Source organism: Mesoplodon mirus (genome assembly GCF_964341445.2).
Source record: "Mesoplodon mirus genome assembly, chromosome: 1".
NCBI lineage: Eukaryota > Metazoa > Chordata > Mammalia > Artiodactyla > Ziphiidae > Mesoplodon > Mesoplodon mirus.
This window is the reverse complement of record NC_138976.1, coordinates 45,973,835-45,989,967: the sequence shown is the minus strand read 5'-3', so window position 1 is coordinate 45,989,967 and position 16,133 is coordinate 45,973,835. Positions and strand designations below refer to the sequence as shown.

The following is a 16,133-nucleotide window of genomic DNA, read 5'->3' as shown; positions in this document are numbered from 1 at the left end:
CCCGTCCTCCACAACAAGAGAAGCCACCGCAATGAGAAGCCTGCGCACTGCAATGAAGAGTAGACCCCGCTTGCTGCAACTAGAGAAAGCCCGTGTGCAGCAACGAAGACCTAACACAGCCAAAAATAAATAAGTTAACAAAAAAAAAAAGAAAAGTAAGTTGAAGACACAGTACCCGATTACTGCTTTACAGTGCGTGCTTCCTAAAAATAAGAACGTTCTCTTACATAGCCACATACTAATGATCAAAATCAGGAAATTAACTGTTATTGAATCACCCATTGTCCAGCAACATTCTTATAGCAAAAGAACATCCTGGATCATGCATTACATTTAGTGGTTTTGTATTTTTAATTGCCTTTCATCTGAAACAGTTTCTTAGTCTTTGTCTTATGACTTTGACATATTTGTAGAGTACAGACCATTTATTTTATAGAACGTCTCTCAAGATGGGTTTGTTTGATATTTCTTCATGATTAGATTCAGGTTGTTTGATACTTCCTCATGATAGTTTCACTTTTGGCAGGAATACCACAGAATTGATGTGTTCTCAGTGTATCATATATGGAGGTGTCAGTTTGTTCCATTACTGGTAATGTTAATTTTGATCACTTGGTTAAGGTGGTGTCTGCCAAGATAAAGTTACTGTTTTCTCCACCATACTTAATAAAAAATATATTGTGGGGAGATACTCTGAGACTATGTACATATCCCATTACCCTTGTGGAACTTGAACCCACTTGTTTTAGCATCTACTGATACTGATAATTCAGATTATTGAAATGATGGTTGCCAATTATGAGTTAGGTTTAATGCACAGTTTTAGAAAATTAAAATGTGATTATTCTGCAGCCTCTTTCATTTTACACTATAGCAGTAGCATCTTTTTATTTCTTTATTTTAGAAAGTTCCAAACTTATAAATGTAGATCTAGCCATAATAGCTGTCAATCTGCCTTTCTTCCTCCCTCTCTCCCTCCCTTCCTCTTTTTCTTTCGTTCTTTCTTTTTAATAAATTTCAGGTATACAACATAGTGATTCACAATTTTTAGAGGTTACACTCCATTTATAGTTATAACAATCTTATTTCATATACATGCCCTCTTCCCAGTTATTTTGTAGCAAATCCCAGTCATATCATTCCATCTGTAAATATATTTTTGTATATCTCTGAAAGATAGGAATTATAAAAAAACTGTAATACCATTGTCCTACCTTAAAATTTAACTTATTTAATATTATCAGATATCCAGTTAGTGTTCATATTTTCCCAATTGTTTTGACTTTTTTCCTCAGTGTGTTTGGATTGGGATCCAAATAAGATCTGTATGTTGTGATTGCTTTATTTATTTAAATAATATTTTTTAAAATTTTAATTTAATTTTATTTATTTATTTGGTTGCGCCAGGTCTTAGTTGTGGCTAGCCGGCTCCTTAGTTGCAGCACGTGGGCTCCTTAGTTTTGGCATGCAAACTCTTAGTTGTGGCATGCATGTGGGATCTAGTTCCTTGACTAGGGATTGAACCTGGGCCCCATGCATGGGAGAGCAGAGTCTTAACCACTGCACCACCAGGGAAGTCCCTGTGATTGCTTTAGATTTATTGCTTATGCTCCTTTTTAACTTACAGATTCCCTCCTTTCTATTTTTCTTTTTTTTTCTTTGAAATTCTGTGTTGAAGGAAACAATTTTTCCTGAAAAGTGTCTTACAGCTAGGAGTTTGCTGTTTAATTCAATTTACTACTATTTCAATTAGAATTTAGTGTCTATATATAAATATAAGTATACATATATACAAATATATGAGGTTTGTTTCTTATTTTCCTTTTTTTCTCCTTTGTCAAATTTTGGTATCAGTATTATGCTTATCTCATATGATAACTTGGAAATTTGGCAACATTAATTCAATAGATACTTACTGAGCACTATTTACAGACACTATGCTTGGTGAAATGGTGAACAAAACCAAAGTGGTTCTTGTACTCATAGTGCTTAAAGCCTAGTGGGGAAAGCTAGGCAATAAATAAACCCTGTATAAAACTACAAATGCAAAGCTGTGTTTGTTTCCATTTTATGTGTTGGAATAATTTAAGTAAAATAGGAATAATTTGTTGCTTAAAGACTTGCTAGAACTTTAAATAAAATCATCTATTCTGATGCTTATATTTACATAAAATTATTTTATTTGCCTGTGAAATTACTTAGCAACCCTTACCTTCTCCCCTCAGATCCTTGATATTATTCTGTGAAGTCGTACCATTTTTATATTGTTTGTTCCCTGGTATTGCACAGTGTTCCCCTGGGGGTATGAGTTTTCAAGTTTGGTGAGCAAGGCTCTGTTACTTCTTTGTTTCTATGGGAAAAAAATCATTCAGATTTCACATGACTGAAACAGTCAGAATGATGCAATCTACTGAGTGTGAAGACTGTTGAAAAGACAGAAAAATTATGTTTTTGATTACTTATCTCAGGTCAGATTAATAGCCTCTGATATGATAATCAGCTTCTTTGTATTTTAAATTGACCAATTATTTTGTATTGGCTTCTAGTAGAGTGAAATTGTTTTATTAGTGTCAAATAGTAAGCGTTTTCTTCTTCAAAAAACATGGGTGTGGACTATGTATACCTACTGAGTCATAGATTCAACAAGTAATTACATGTGTTTATGTGCCCTCATAACTAAGAATATGAAGTCTTGTGATATCTTTCTTATATATATTACTATAAAAACAATTGAAGTACATAGTTATAAAAGAATGTGTCTAGACCCTTAAAGGTTTTGCAAAGATTGTCAGAGGTAATTTACTCCAGGCCTCTCTTTTTACAGAAGAAGCCCTGAATTTTTTTTTTTCTTCTTCTTTCTTTGAAAAGTTTTGACTGGCTCTAAACCATACCAAATTGATGAAAGAAGTGAGACTAGAACCTAAGTTTTTAACTGTCCAGAGTGCTCTTTTCTCTCTTGTATTCTGCCATAAGTTGTGATGTAGTTTTTGAAAGAGTTGGGGAGGAGATGATATTTTTGGTTCAGCAGTTTCTTGAAATTATTTTTTCCCAGTTAATGTTTATTCATAGTTTAAAAAATTAAGTTGGATAGGTTTATGGCTTTATTTCCTCTTGGGACGTTGTGCTCTTACTTGCTGAACTCTAAATTACATTAAAGGGAATGTTAAGTGAATTTTAATAAATTGGTTAAGATATTGACTTGAAATTTTTAATTGGCTAATGCTTTATGTCATGACTCCCAATTCTAGCTTTTAGCTAGTCAGTACTTTCCTGTTCTTACATTATGTTAGCCTCACAGGCCTTACCATTTCATACTATTTATTGGTAACTACAGGAAATCATTGTTTAACTTTTTTAAGGGCACTGTTTTGTCTCGTTTCATTCCCAAGTTACGTATTAGTTAGCGATATAAAATTATCATATTTTCAGAAAGTTTGGGAGGGCAAGAAGATATGAAAAGGCCACCTCTGCTAAAGATTAGACACTGTGCTTGGAGGGTTAAGAGGAGCCCAGAGTCCAGGAAAATCCTTGTTTGGATTTTTCTTGACCCATTTTGGAATTAACTAGAGTTCTTAACTGCAGTTCTGATAAAATCACATTGAGTCAGTAACTTGCCTTGACAATACTATATTATCTTTTTTGGGTACTACTTGTTGCTTTTTAAATTTTAGTGAGCTGATATTTAACTATAACCAGTTTTTATTAAACTGTGAAATGAACTTTGCATTCAGTCACTATTTGCTTTTCTTAAAGCCTTTAGTATACTCTATGGTTAGTAGCTTTGGTAAACACCTCATTTGCAAGAGAAATGAATGAGAAACCTTGTACAGCACAACAATTTGACTTTAAAAATAATCTTTTGTTTTCAAAGTTTTTCATGAGGCAAGCGTTTTGTTGGAGTTTAAGTCTCAGAAAGTTGTTTTTGCCCACTAGCTTTCTGTATAGAGTGAAATGGGTTTTATGTATTTGGGCAGTTGTGCACTGTTACTGTACTTTTGTTTGTTTGGAATTTATTTTGGTATGGAAGTGTGAGGTGAGCATCCAACTTTACTTTTTTCTAGGTGGCTGCTCAGCTGTCTCATCACTTCACAGATTTTAAATGGCACTTTATTTATTTTAAAAAAATATTTATTTATTTATTTGGTTGCTCCAGTTCTTACTTGCGGCACGCAGGATCTAGTTGCCTGACCAGGGATCGAACCTGGGCCCCCTGAACTGGGAGCGTGGAGTCTTAACTGCTGGACCACCAGGGAAGTCCCTTAAATGGCACTTTAAATGTCTACATTTGGGGTATTTTTAGGGATTTCTACTCTGTCCCATTGATCTGTTTATGTGCCAGTACAGCACAGCTTTAAGTGTTGTATTTTGTAATAAGTATTTTAATATCTGATAGGCTATTCTCCCTTTATTATTTTCTTTGGAATTTTCTTGGCTACTGTTAATTGTTATTTCCATATGACCTTTAGAGTTAGCTTGTCTAGTTAAAAAAATGAAAACAGAAGACTCCAGTTTTCATTTGCATCATGCCAAATGAATATAGCAACTTAGGAAGAATTGATCTTAATGATATTGTGTGTCCTAGCCAAGATTATCATATATTTTTCTGCAATTGTATAAGTCTTCTTTTGTGTCTCAGTAGCTTTAGTTTTCTTCCATTACATCTTAGTTTATTCCTACTTCTTATCTCCTGTGGTATATCATGCTTCCTTTATACTTCTTATCTGCTCATTGTATATATAAAGGGTATTTGTTTCAGAATATTCATTTGTAACTAAACACCTTTTTGTATTATATTTGTAATAGTTTTTCAGTTTGGGGGCTTCCTAGGGAAAGTCTATCTTCTGACTTTTTATACTTTTTACTTCTTTCATCTGATGTTAAATAAAGCAATTGTGATAAGACATCTTTGTCTTGTTCCTGTGCTTAGTGGAATCTTTATATAGTTTCCCCATTAGTCAGCATTCTCTGGCTTTGGTATTGAGAGGGATGATTTTTGTTACTGTTTTAACCTTATGTTAAGGACATGGCTATATGATTTTTCTTCTTAGATCTATTAATATATGGTGAATTATATCAACAGATTCCTAATGTTGAACTGTCCTGTATTCATGGAATAAATCCCACTTGGACATGATGTATTCCTATAATGTACTACTAAGTTTGTGTTTTTTATTTTGAGGATTTTTTAATCTGTATTTATACATGAGATTTTTCTGTAGTTTTTTTCTTTTATGGCGTCATATTCTTACTTTAAAAAAATTAGAAACCTTCCTTCTTTTCTTATGTTTTAGAACCATGAAAATCTCATTGGACTAAGGTTTCTTTTGGGTGGCAAGAGCTCTTTGATAATTTTTTTCTCTTTCCTCTTTGGTTATAGGTCTTGTTAACATTTCTACCTCTTCTATGGTCAGTTTTGATAGTTAATATTTTTCTAGAAGATAATCCATTTTATCCAGGTTCTCAAATGTATTTGACAGAAGGGGAACAAAGCAATTATTTGGGATTATTTTAATTTCCTCTATTATTTTGTATACATATCCACCCCCTGCCCCCTTTTAAAATTAAGTTAGCTGGATGGTTATAATTTTCCAAAGAATCAGCTCTTGGGTTTATTTATTGGTTGATCTGTTTTTCTGATTTTTAATTGATTATTTTCTGTTTATATCTTTGCTGTTTCCATTCTTGTGTTTTCTGTGGGTGTGGTTATTTATACCCTAAGTTCTCATGCTGTGAATTTTCCTCTGAGACTGCTGTGTGCTATAGATTTTCCTGAGTACTGCTTTAGCTGCATGTTGTATGTTCTCAAGTGCAGTATTTTCATTGTCATTATCTTTTGCATTTTATTTTTGGTTTCCTCTTTTTTTTTTTTTTGGCTGTGCCATGTGGCTTGTGGGATCCTAGTTCCCTGACCAGGGATCAAACCTGGGTCCCCAGAAGTGGAAGCGTGGAGTCCTAACCACTTGACTGCCAGGGAATTCCCTTTTGGTTCCTGCTTTGATCCATGAGTTCTGTAAGAGCCAGTTTAATAATTCAGGTAGTAGGACTTTTTTGTTTTCTGATGTAATTAAATTATAATTTTTTGCCTTTTGACTATTGGCTGTGCTACTGTTGATTTTTGAAATTCATTGGAATTTTCTTTGTGGCCTAATAATTACTCAGTTTTTTGTAAAGTGTTCTGTGGGTACTTGAAAGGTATATTCTGCTCTTCATCATGGATTGCATTCTTTATTGTCAGTAAAGTAGAACACCTATTAGACTTCATGAAGTCTGTTACCTAGAACCATTTGTATGTTTTCAGGTATTCTTAGTGGTCTAGAAACCTCCGATTTATTCTTTCTTCTGTCTCTGAGATTACAACCTTTTACTAGTTACATACTATATTGTTTCTCTTTTTGTTTTGTTTTGTTTTAACATGAAAACATCACTTCCTTTATTTTGGGTTCCCAAAATCAAAAATAAGTTAGAACTAATATTAGGTCTATCACAGATACTTACTATGCTCAGTGCAATAATGCACTAACAGTTAAAAAAAAAAAACCACTGCAATATTGTACATCTTTTCTGTGTTTTACATCATTTTTCCCACAGCTATTGAAAATTCAAGCATCAGTTTGAAACACAACCTACACAGGCTATAAATTGTTAATAGTTCTGCTCCTTTGGAAAAACACTATCGTGGCATTTGCTCATTTTAGCAGATAGCACAAGGGGAAAAAATAAGAAAAAATAGTTCTCTTACCAGTGTCTGCGGTTTGTTTTCCCTCTGTTGCTCACTATATTTTTTTCCCCTTAATTACAAAGTATGTGTATGTATGTCAGTTGGTAGATATGTTCTCAATATAGGAATGTTGGAAAGAAATAGCATAAAAAGAAAAAACCAAAAGCCTTACCTGTAAACCCATCACCCAGATACAACCACCATTATAAGACTATGTCTTATCCTTATTTGTTTCCATATTCACATAGATATACTGCCCTCTTTTCCAAACTGGCAAGGTGTTTAACATATGGTTGCCAACTTTTCATTTTGCCAGTAAAGACATCTTTATTTATTTATAAATTTTTTTTTTTTTTTTTTTTTTTTTTTTGGCAGTACGTGGGCCTCTCACTGTTGTGGCCTCTCCCATTGCGGAGCACAGGCTCCGGACGTGCAGTCTCAGCGGCCATGGCTCATGGGCCTAGCCGCTCCGCGGCATGTGGGTTCTTCCCAGACCAGGGCACGAACCCGTGTCCCCTGCATCGGCAGGCGGACTCTCAACCACTGCGCCACCAGGGAAGTCCCATAAATTTGTTTTATTTATTTTTGGCTGCGTTGGGTCTTCGTTGCTGCGTGTGGGCTTTCTCTAGTTGCGGCGAGCGGGCTTCTCATTGCAGTGGCTTCTCTTGTCTCGAAGCACGGGCTCAAGGAGCGCAGGCTTCAGTAGTTGTGGCACATGGGCTCAGTAGTTGTGGCTTGCGGGCTTATTTGCTCTGTGGCATGTGGGATCTTCCCAGACTAGGGATCGAACCCGTGTCCCCTGCATTGGCAGGCAGATTCTTAACCACTGCACCACCAGGGATGTCCCTAAAGACATCTTTAAGACATTACTGTGTAAATGATACCACTTAACCTGAATACTGAATATTTAATTTGGAAACATGAATATTTTTCCTTCATTTTATTATACCATTATAGATTTATGGTATGTTTAGAGTTGGCTGATTATTCAGTCTACTACCCTTATCTTACCCATGAAGAAACTGAGGCTCCAAAATGTCTCTTGAGACCTGAGAGAGAAGAAAGCTTTTTGTCAATGAGTATAGTATAGTCTAATATTGACATTTTAATGGCATTTACATGTGTGATTTTTTTTTCTTTTTTCTTTTGGCCGTGCCACTTGGCTTTGACATTTTAATGGCATCTACATGTGTGATTTTGTTTTCTTTTTCTTTGGCCATGCCACAGGGCTTGTGGGGTCTTGGCTCTCCAACCAGAGATTGAACCCGTGCCCTTGGCAGTGAAAGCTCGGAGTCCCAACCACTGGACTATGCCAGGGAATTTCCTACACGTGTGATTTTTGTCATATATATGTTGTATGGATGTTAACTTGGTTTTCAGACTTGAAATTTGATGATTACCAAAGCCATCTTTCTCTGTAAATTGGAGAATTTCCAGGATTAATTTGCATCTTGGGAAGTTCCTGATTACAGCTCACATTGTTGTGTGTGATTAGGATAGTTTACTGAGTTGTTAAATTGCTGTTTTGTATTGGGAAGATGTTTGTAGTGTGTAATTTAATGATGATACGAGAAAGGGAAGAAAGAAAATTAGAACATTAATATTAAATTTCTCTTGGGCTTTCTCTTCCCCTTACGAAGCTGCCTGGGCTTTGCTAATATGTTTTCATTCTCCTGGTCTCCTACCCTTACTTCCTTTCCCCTACCCTCCTCACCTTTCCCTTTTTTTCATTCCTTACTCTGTCTCTTCTGCCTCTTGCATTCTAACTCCTTCTCTCCCTGCAGTTCTATTCTTGTTACCTATTTCCCCATCTCTCTTTGTTCTTAGATGTCTTTAATCAGTGATTCAAAATTTTAAGTTATCCGGTTTTCTTCCTGTAGCATTTGAACTAAAGTGGCACTGAACCAGCAAAATAAAACATTGCTTTTAATTCTTGGTTGCTTCAGGGAGTTCTACACTTTATTAGTGTAAAGTTTATGAATTAAAAATGTGTGTTGGGCTTCCCTGGTGGCGCAGTGGTTGAGAGTCCGCCTGCTGATGCAGCGGACACGGGTTCGTGCCCCGGTCTGGGAAGATCCCACATGCTGTGGAGTGGCTGGGGCCCGTGAGCCATGGCTGCTGAGCCTGCGTGTCCGGAGCCTGTGCTCCACAACGGGAGAGGCCACAACAGTGAGAGGCCCGCGTACAGCAAAAAAAAAAAAAAAAAAAAAAAAAAAAAAAAGTGTGTTATTCTTAGTTCTACTTTTCCTTTAATAGAAGCATTTATATTTATTTTAGCAGAAATTTATGATTGCTTAAGAATTTTTTTCTCATGTGAGCATTTGTAATTTTACATTTGGGTCAAATACATTTTTTTCAGTCTTGTTTTGTGTACATTTGTTACTTAGTAAAAGCAACTTACAAAAACATTTTAAAACTTATACTTATTTCCCATCATTTATATGCTTTTAATGAACACTCTTCGTGCCATCACAACCTATTTTCTGAATGTTCCATAATTTAATCATTTTCATGATTGAACATTTAGATTATAGGAAAGTATTATAAAATAAGTAGTTATAATTAAATAAAATATAGGAAGTTTATGTGGAAGCTCACACACACACACACACACACACACACACACACACACACCCCACTTAATTTTGCTCAGATGTTCCAGGAAAAAAAAGTTGACCCTAAGTAGCTATTAAAATGCTTTTGATACTTCAGAGATAGTGAAGTGTTACTGCATAGCAGACATTAGAAAAATCTTTAAGTGACCAAATATGGATGGATTTCTCATATTCTTATGGTTTGTGGAAAATATAATAGGAGTTGCGTTCAGTGAACTATTTTAATAATTAAAGAAAACCCCTAGATAATCTACATTTTATCAGCTCTATTGAGTCATAATTTTAAAGAATTTTCACCTGTTTTTTAGTAATAAGGGGTACTGTGTTTTAATTTTCATTTATTAGTCTTTCTTTAAGAGAAATTTTGCTTTGTTGCTGATAATATGCATGTTTCTTTTTTTAATTTAATTTTATTTATTGTTGGTTGTGTTGGGTCTTCGTTGCTGCATGCGGACTTTCTCTAGTTGAGGTGAGCGGGGGCTACTCTTCGCTGTGGTGCGCATGCTTCTCATTGTGGTGGCTTCTCGTTGCGGAGCATGGGCTCTAGATGCACAGGCTTCAGTAGTTGTGGCATACGGGCTTAGTTGCTCCTCAGCATGTGGGACCTTCCTGGACCAGGGATCAAACCCGCGTCCCCTGCATTGGTAGGTGGATTCTTAACCACTGCGCCACCAGGGAAGTCCCAATATGCGTGTTTTAATGGGGTAGGGTGTAGTTATTGATTTGCATTTCCCTGACTAGTGAAAAATGTGTTAAACATCTCATGTGCTTCTTAGTCATTTGTGTATTTTCTTTGGAGAGTTAACTATTCAGATTCTTTTGCCAACTTTTTTTTTTGCGGTACGCGGGCCTCTCACTGTTGTGGCCTCTCCCGTTGTGGAGCACAGGCTCTGGACGCGCAGGCTCAGCGGCCATGGCTCACGGGCCCAGCCGCTCCACGGCACGTGGGATCTTCCTGGACCAGGGCACAAACCTGTGTCCCCTGCATTGGCAGATGGACTCTCAACCACTGCGCCACCAGGGAAGCCCTTGCCAACTTTCTAATTGGATGTCTTTTTATTATTGAATTGTAGAGTTATTTATATATTCTAGATACAAGTCCCTTATCAGATAGATGATTTGCAATATTTTCTCCCTTTCTGTAGGTTTTCTTTGGTTGAGGCTTTTTTTAAAAAGCCATTAAAAATTCATTTAAATTTGATTGATATATATACACTAATATGTATAAAATGAATAATTAATAAGAACCTGCCAAATAAAAAAAAATAAAATTCAAATCTCTTTGAGGGAAAAAAAATTCATTTAAATTTGGTGGAACTTCTTTAAAACATTCCTGATGTTAGGTTGTTCACAGAATTATTTATTAAATCAGAGCCACCCCCCAAACAAAAGAAATCAGAGCTTCTCCCAAGGCATTTACCTCTCAAACACAGCTGCTTCTTCAAACAGCTGATATCCCACAATATCAATAAATATTAGGAACACAGAGATGAAAACACTGATTTCCTGCACCTGTCTGTGAGCATATTCCCAGGTCTCATTGCTGGATGCTTAGATTCTGCTTCTTTCAACAGAGATTTAGAAAAAATACATTTCTGGTCTGTGCCTCTGTGGGAAGACTGAGGCTGCCAAGAATCTTGCTTCTGGGTTTAAAAGTCTCCCTGTATTGTTGTGGTTTATGTACATTATGATGACACTGAAGCCTGTAAGAGTCTATGAAATATCTTCTGTACATAGAAGAAAGTTAAATCATTGTCAGTATGGTTTGTTGGTTCTTTGAAAATTGATGATCCATATACTTTAAAATTTTAACTCTCGGGCTTCCCTGGTGGCGCAGTGGTTGAGAGTCCGCCTGCCGATGCAGGGGACATGGGTTCATGCCCCGGTCTGGGAAGATCCCACATGCTGCGGAGCGGCTGGGCCCGTGAGCCATGGCCGCTGAGCCTGCGCGTCTGGAGCCTGTGCTCCGCAACGGGAGAGGCCACAACAGTGAGAGGCCCGTGTACCGCAAAAAAAAAAAAAAAAAAAAAAAAGAATGGGCTACTGGAAGTGGTTTGTTTTATTTGTTTGGTAGCTGCTTTCCCCCCCCCCCACTAAAGAGAGTTAATTTATTATCCTTCAGATTGTAAAAATTAATGAATAAATTTCTCTTTTACCAACGACTGAAATTATTACTTATTTCACTCATAATAGCCATTAAGAAAGTGAAAAAATGTCACTCATCTTTCTCTTTCCCTTCCTCTGTACCTAAATAATCATTCTTTAGTTTGAGTACCTTATCAAATTCAGAGCTACTTTTTTTTTTGGTAACAGCTTTATTGATATAATTTGTATCTCATACAATTCAACCATTTAAGAATACAATTCAGTAGTGTTTAGCGTATTCACAGAGTTTCGGGACTGTCCCCACAGTCAGTTTTAGAACATTTTCATCACCCCATAGAGAAATTTGGTTCCTGCTAGCCATGGTGACTGCATTGTAAAAACAGTTTTAGCCTTGCTCTTTGCGATGTTTAAAAGGTATTTTACCAGTTAAAGACATAGTGTTAAAATAATGTTAATTGAATTTGTAATCTTCAACTTGTGTTTCATTCTTTCTTTCTAAAGGAGACTAAGCTAAGAGAGAGATAAATCGATTTACTTGCACTTAAATTTTTTTTTTTTGCTTTTAAATTGGGAAGAAATCCATTGTTAGAAACCGTACTTCACTGTAGAAAACCCTTGTCATCAGGCAGAAAGCATACTAATAGAATTTGGTACAGCCATATAATATATTATTTTGAATTTTGGCATTTTAAAAATGAAACTTTATTCTACTCCTAGTGGAGTAGCTTAAAATATTATTAGTGTTATTCAGTGATTCTCTTTTATCTAATTTCAATGTGATGGGTATATATATACACTTTTTAAAAATTTGAAGGTATAATTTACATATAGTAAAATTTACCCTGTTTTCAGTTCTGTGATTTGTGACAAATGCATATAGTCCTGTAACCATTAGTGCAATCAAATATAGAAGTTTCAATAACCTCAAAAAATTCCCACATTCCCTTTTATATAGTCAGTTCCTTCCCCCACTATTAGTGTCCAGTAGCTAGATTACTTTTTTGTTCTTGTTGTTTTGCCTATTCTGGAATATTGTAAATGGAATCCTATTCCATACATACATGTATGTAACCTTTTGAGTTTGGCTTCTTTCACTTACCTTAATGCATTTGAGATTCATCCAAGTTGTTGTAGTGTATCAGCATATCACATACAGTCCACCCATTTAAAGTGTACAATCCAGTGGCTTTTAGTATATTCACAGAGTTGTGCAATCATCACCATAATCACATTTAGAATATTTTCATTACCCCAAAAAGAAACCCTGTATCTCTTAGCCATAATTTCCCCATTCCCCTGAGTTAATTTTTATATACGGTGCAAGGTATGGATTGAGGTTTATTTTTTGCATACAAATGTCTGGCATCATTTGTTGAGAAGACTGTCCTTTCCCCTTTGAATTGCCTTGCACCTTTGTTGAAAATCAGTTAACTATATGCATATGGGTCTATTTCTTTTTTTTTTTCACTGTCATTATTTTAATTTCATTTTGAACAAAAAATCCACTTGTTGCATACTTCACAGCACACAGCTCTTCTGATCTACACATGTCTGGGTCAGTTTGAATTCTTTTCTCAGTGAAGTACAGCCTAAAGCACTTGAGTGGTTGGTCGTTATGGTACATCTTTGGGACATTTTTTTCATATGGGTCTGTTTCTGTACTCTGTTCTATTGGTCTGTGTGATATATTTATGCCATTTCCATACTGTCTAAATTACTCTAATAGTAAGTCTTGAAGTTAGGTAGTAAGTTCTCCAGCTTTGTTCTTTTTCAAAATTGTTTTGGCTATTGTTTCGTTTGCCTTTACATGTAAATTTTAAAATCAACTTGTCAGTTTCTTAAAATCCTGTACAGATGTAATTATTTTGAATAATTTTCACATGATATGTGCAATATACTCGCCTTCTTTAAAAAAAAAACTTACAGTGGAACATACAGGCATACCTTGGAGATATTGTGGGTTCAGTTCCAGACCACTGAAGTAAAACGAATATCACAATAAAGCAAGTCACGCAAGGTTTTTTGGTTGCCCAGTGCATGTAGAAGTTATGTTCTGGTGGGGGGACTAAGATCCCATATGCTGGGTGGGGGGGTGGGCAACTAAGCCCGAGGGCCACAACTACCAAGCATGTGGGCCACATCTAGAGAGCTTGTGTGCCGCAACTACAGAGCCCACGAGCCACAATTAGAGAGAAGCCTGCGTGCCGCAACGAATTTCCCACATGCTGCAACTAAGACCTGATGCAGCCCCCCCAAAAAAATGGTTATTGCTAAAAAATGTCATAACAATTATAATAGTAACATCAAAGGTCATTGATCACCATGGCAAATATAATTATAATGAAGAAGTTTGAAATATCGTGAGAATTACCTAAATGTGACACAGACACGAGGTGAGCAAATGCTGTTGGAAAGATGGTGCCTTAGACCTTAGACTTGCTCAATGCAAGGTTGAGCATACCTTCAATTTGTGCAGTAAAGTGAAGTGCAATAAAATAAGGTATGCCTGTAGATCATTTTAAGTATGATGCCTTGCATTGTATTGTAGGTAATACAAGCTAGTAGAGACCATACCATACATTTGTTATGCTTCCGTCTTAGGTAAGTTAAAGGTCTAAACATCATATCAAGGGAAATAAACTTTTGAAGATCTCAGATTGTCTTCGCAAGAAAAGGACTTTGTACCTACTCATGTAAGGGCAAAGTGCAAAGATAATACTAAGCTAGATGTGTGGTTTTATGGGTTTTTCTTCCTTCCTGTTTTGGAATTTTTTTTTTTTGGCCACACCACACGGCTTGTGGGATCTCAGTTCCCTTACCAGGGATTAAACCCAGCCCGGCAGTGAAAGCTCCGAGTCCTAACCACTGGATTGCCAGGGAATTCCCCTTTTTTGAAATTTTTATACAAAATTAAAACAGTACAGAAGGTTGTATGTCATGATTCCCTAATTCAGAAATGTCAGTCTTAGAGTTACATTTGTCAGTAAAAGGTCTATATTTACATACTGAATAAAATGGGATATATAAAAAATCTTGACAGAACTACAAATATTGACATTAGTAGCTTATATCAGGAAGATAAATGTTTAGTAATTTTTTTGACAGTTTGTGTATAAATTGGTCAATGGCCAGTTTGCTGTTCTGTTTTTTTTTTTTCCAGAACATGCAGATTCAGAAATGTTTTTTTTCTAGAAAAGTGGTTTCTCCCCCTTTCTGCTTTCTTTTTTGAGACTTTGGGACTGAGGGTTATGTCAGTCCTGGAACGTTTTAGTCTTCTGGTTTCTTTTTGTAGTCTCGATTTTCTTTCTTTTTTTAAGCTATTTATTGATTGATTGGCTGCGTTGGGTCTTTGTTGCTGCCTGTGGCTTTCTCTAGTTGTGGCGGGTGGAAACTACCCTTTGTTGCAGTGCACGGACTTCTCATGGCAGTGGCTTCTCTTGAGGAGCACGGGCTCTAGGCACGAGGGCTTCAGTAGTTGCGGTGCGTGGGCTCAGTAGTTGCACCGCATGAGCTCAATAGTTGTGACTTGTGGGCTCTAGAGCGCAGGCTCAGTAGTTGTGGCGCACGGGCTTAGTTGCTCTGCAGCATGTGGGATCTTCCCGGACCAGGGGTCGAACCCACGTCCTCCGCATTGGCAGGCGGGTTCTTAACCATTGCGCAACCAGGGAAGTCCTCAATTTTCTTATAATGGTTTGTTTATATCCCCTCAAGGCATAATGCGCCTAAGAAATATTTCTTTGTTTTTCAGGTTCTAAATGGCTTCTAAGAAGTTGGGTGCAGATTTTCATGGTAAGTGGACTGTTAGATATCACGGTTTAAGTTTTGATCTGATCAGAGAATTGGAAATCACATAAAGTAAGTGTCCCTTTTTGTTTATTTAAATAAGCGGCTTGAGGAGAATAAAGTTGTACAACAATGTAGCATATTCATTCCATAGGACTTCACATAACTTTAATGTGAAGTTCAAATGGATAAACTTTAGAGTATCTCTGTATTTATTGTACTTGAAACTGCTGGAGGTGGATAGGGAGCCTGCCTATTTTTGTTGTCTTTCAGCAGTATTTTGAAGTAGTTACCATTCCTTTTCTTATTCTGGTCCATCTCTTCTCCATCAAGTGTGAAAAATCCATCTCTTCTCCATCAGATGTGAAAAATTCTAGGCCTTTAGTTAACGTTTTATGATGTTTTGGTTTAGGTTTTCTCCCCCCATAAAAAGAAATGATTTACTACAGATAAGACATGATTAGCAGATCAATATATTACAGAAGTATCAGTAGTAGTAATTACAATTTTGCGTTTGAAACTAATAGTTTATCATCTTTTTCTAAGATATGACCTTCCAAAATGGAGTACATTAATAAACTTTTATTATCTGCATTTGATAGGAATGGAAGTGCCTAAGAAGTTAAAATTAGACCCTCTCTTTGTACAAAGATAAGAATTAAACATCAGAAATATCCAGACAGCACAATTATTTTAAAAGGGGTTTTAAAACTAATCTTCCATTTTAAAAATCATGTCATTGTAAGAATGATTTGTTAGACTGCGTGGCAACATGTATTGTTATGCTCTTCTGATCTACAAATGTAAACTTGATAATATCACTTCTCTGAGTCAGGATGGTGCAGCAGTTCCTTGGTTTTTAACTTGCTTGTATATTTTTATACAACAGCTTTAATATTTTGAACTGCCAC

General features: G+C 36.1%; 1 protein-coding gene across 3 annotated transcripts in view; it reads left to right on the top strand.

The window, feature by feature from the left end:
• Window positions 1-16,133, top strand: part of UBAP1 (ubiquitin associated protein 1) — a 56,514-nt gene that overhangs the window by 16,150 nt on the left and 24,231 nt on the right. For all 3 annotated transcript variants that reach the window (XM_082627972.1, XM_082627970.1, XM_082627971.1), the window contains exon 2: window positions 15,188-15,228. In XM_082627972.1, the coding sequence (XP_082484098.1) occupies window positions 15,195-15,228 (34 nt within the window). In that variant the 5' untranslated portion in view covers window positions 15,188-15,194. The remainder of the gene's footprint in view (window positions 1-15,187; window positions 15,229-16,133) is intronic.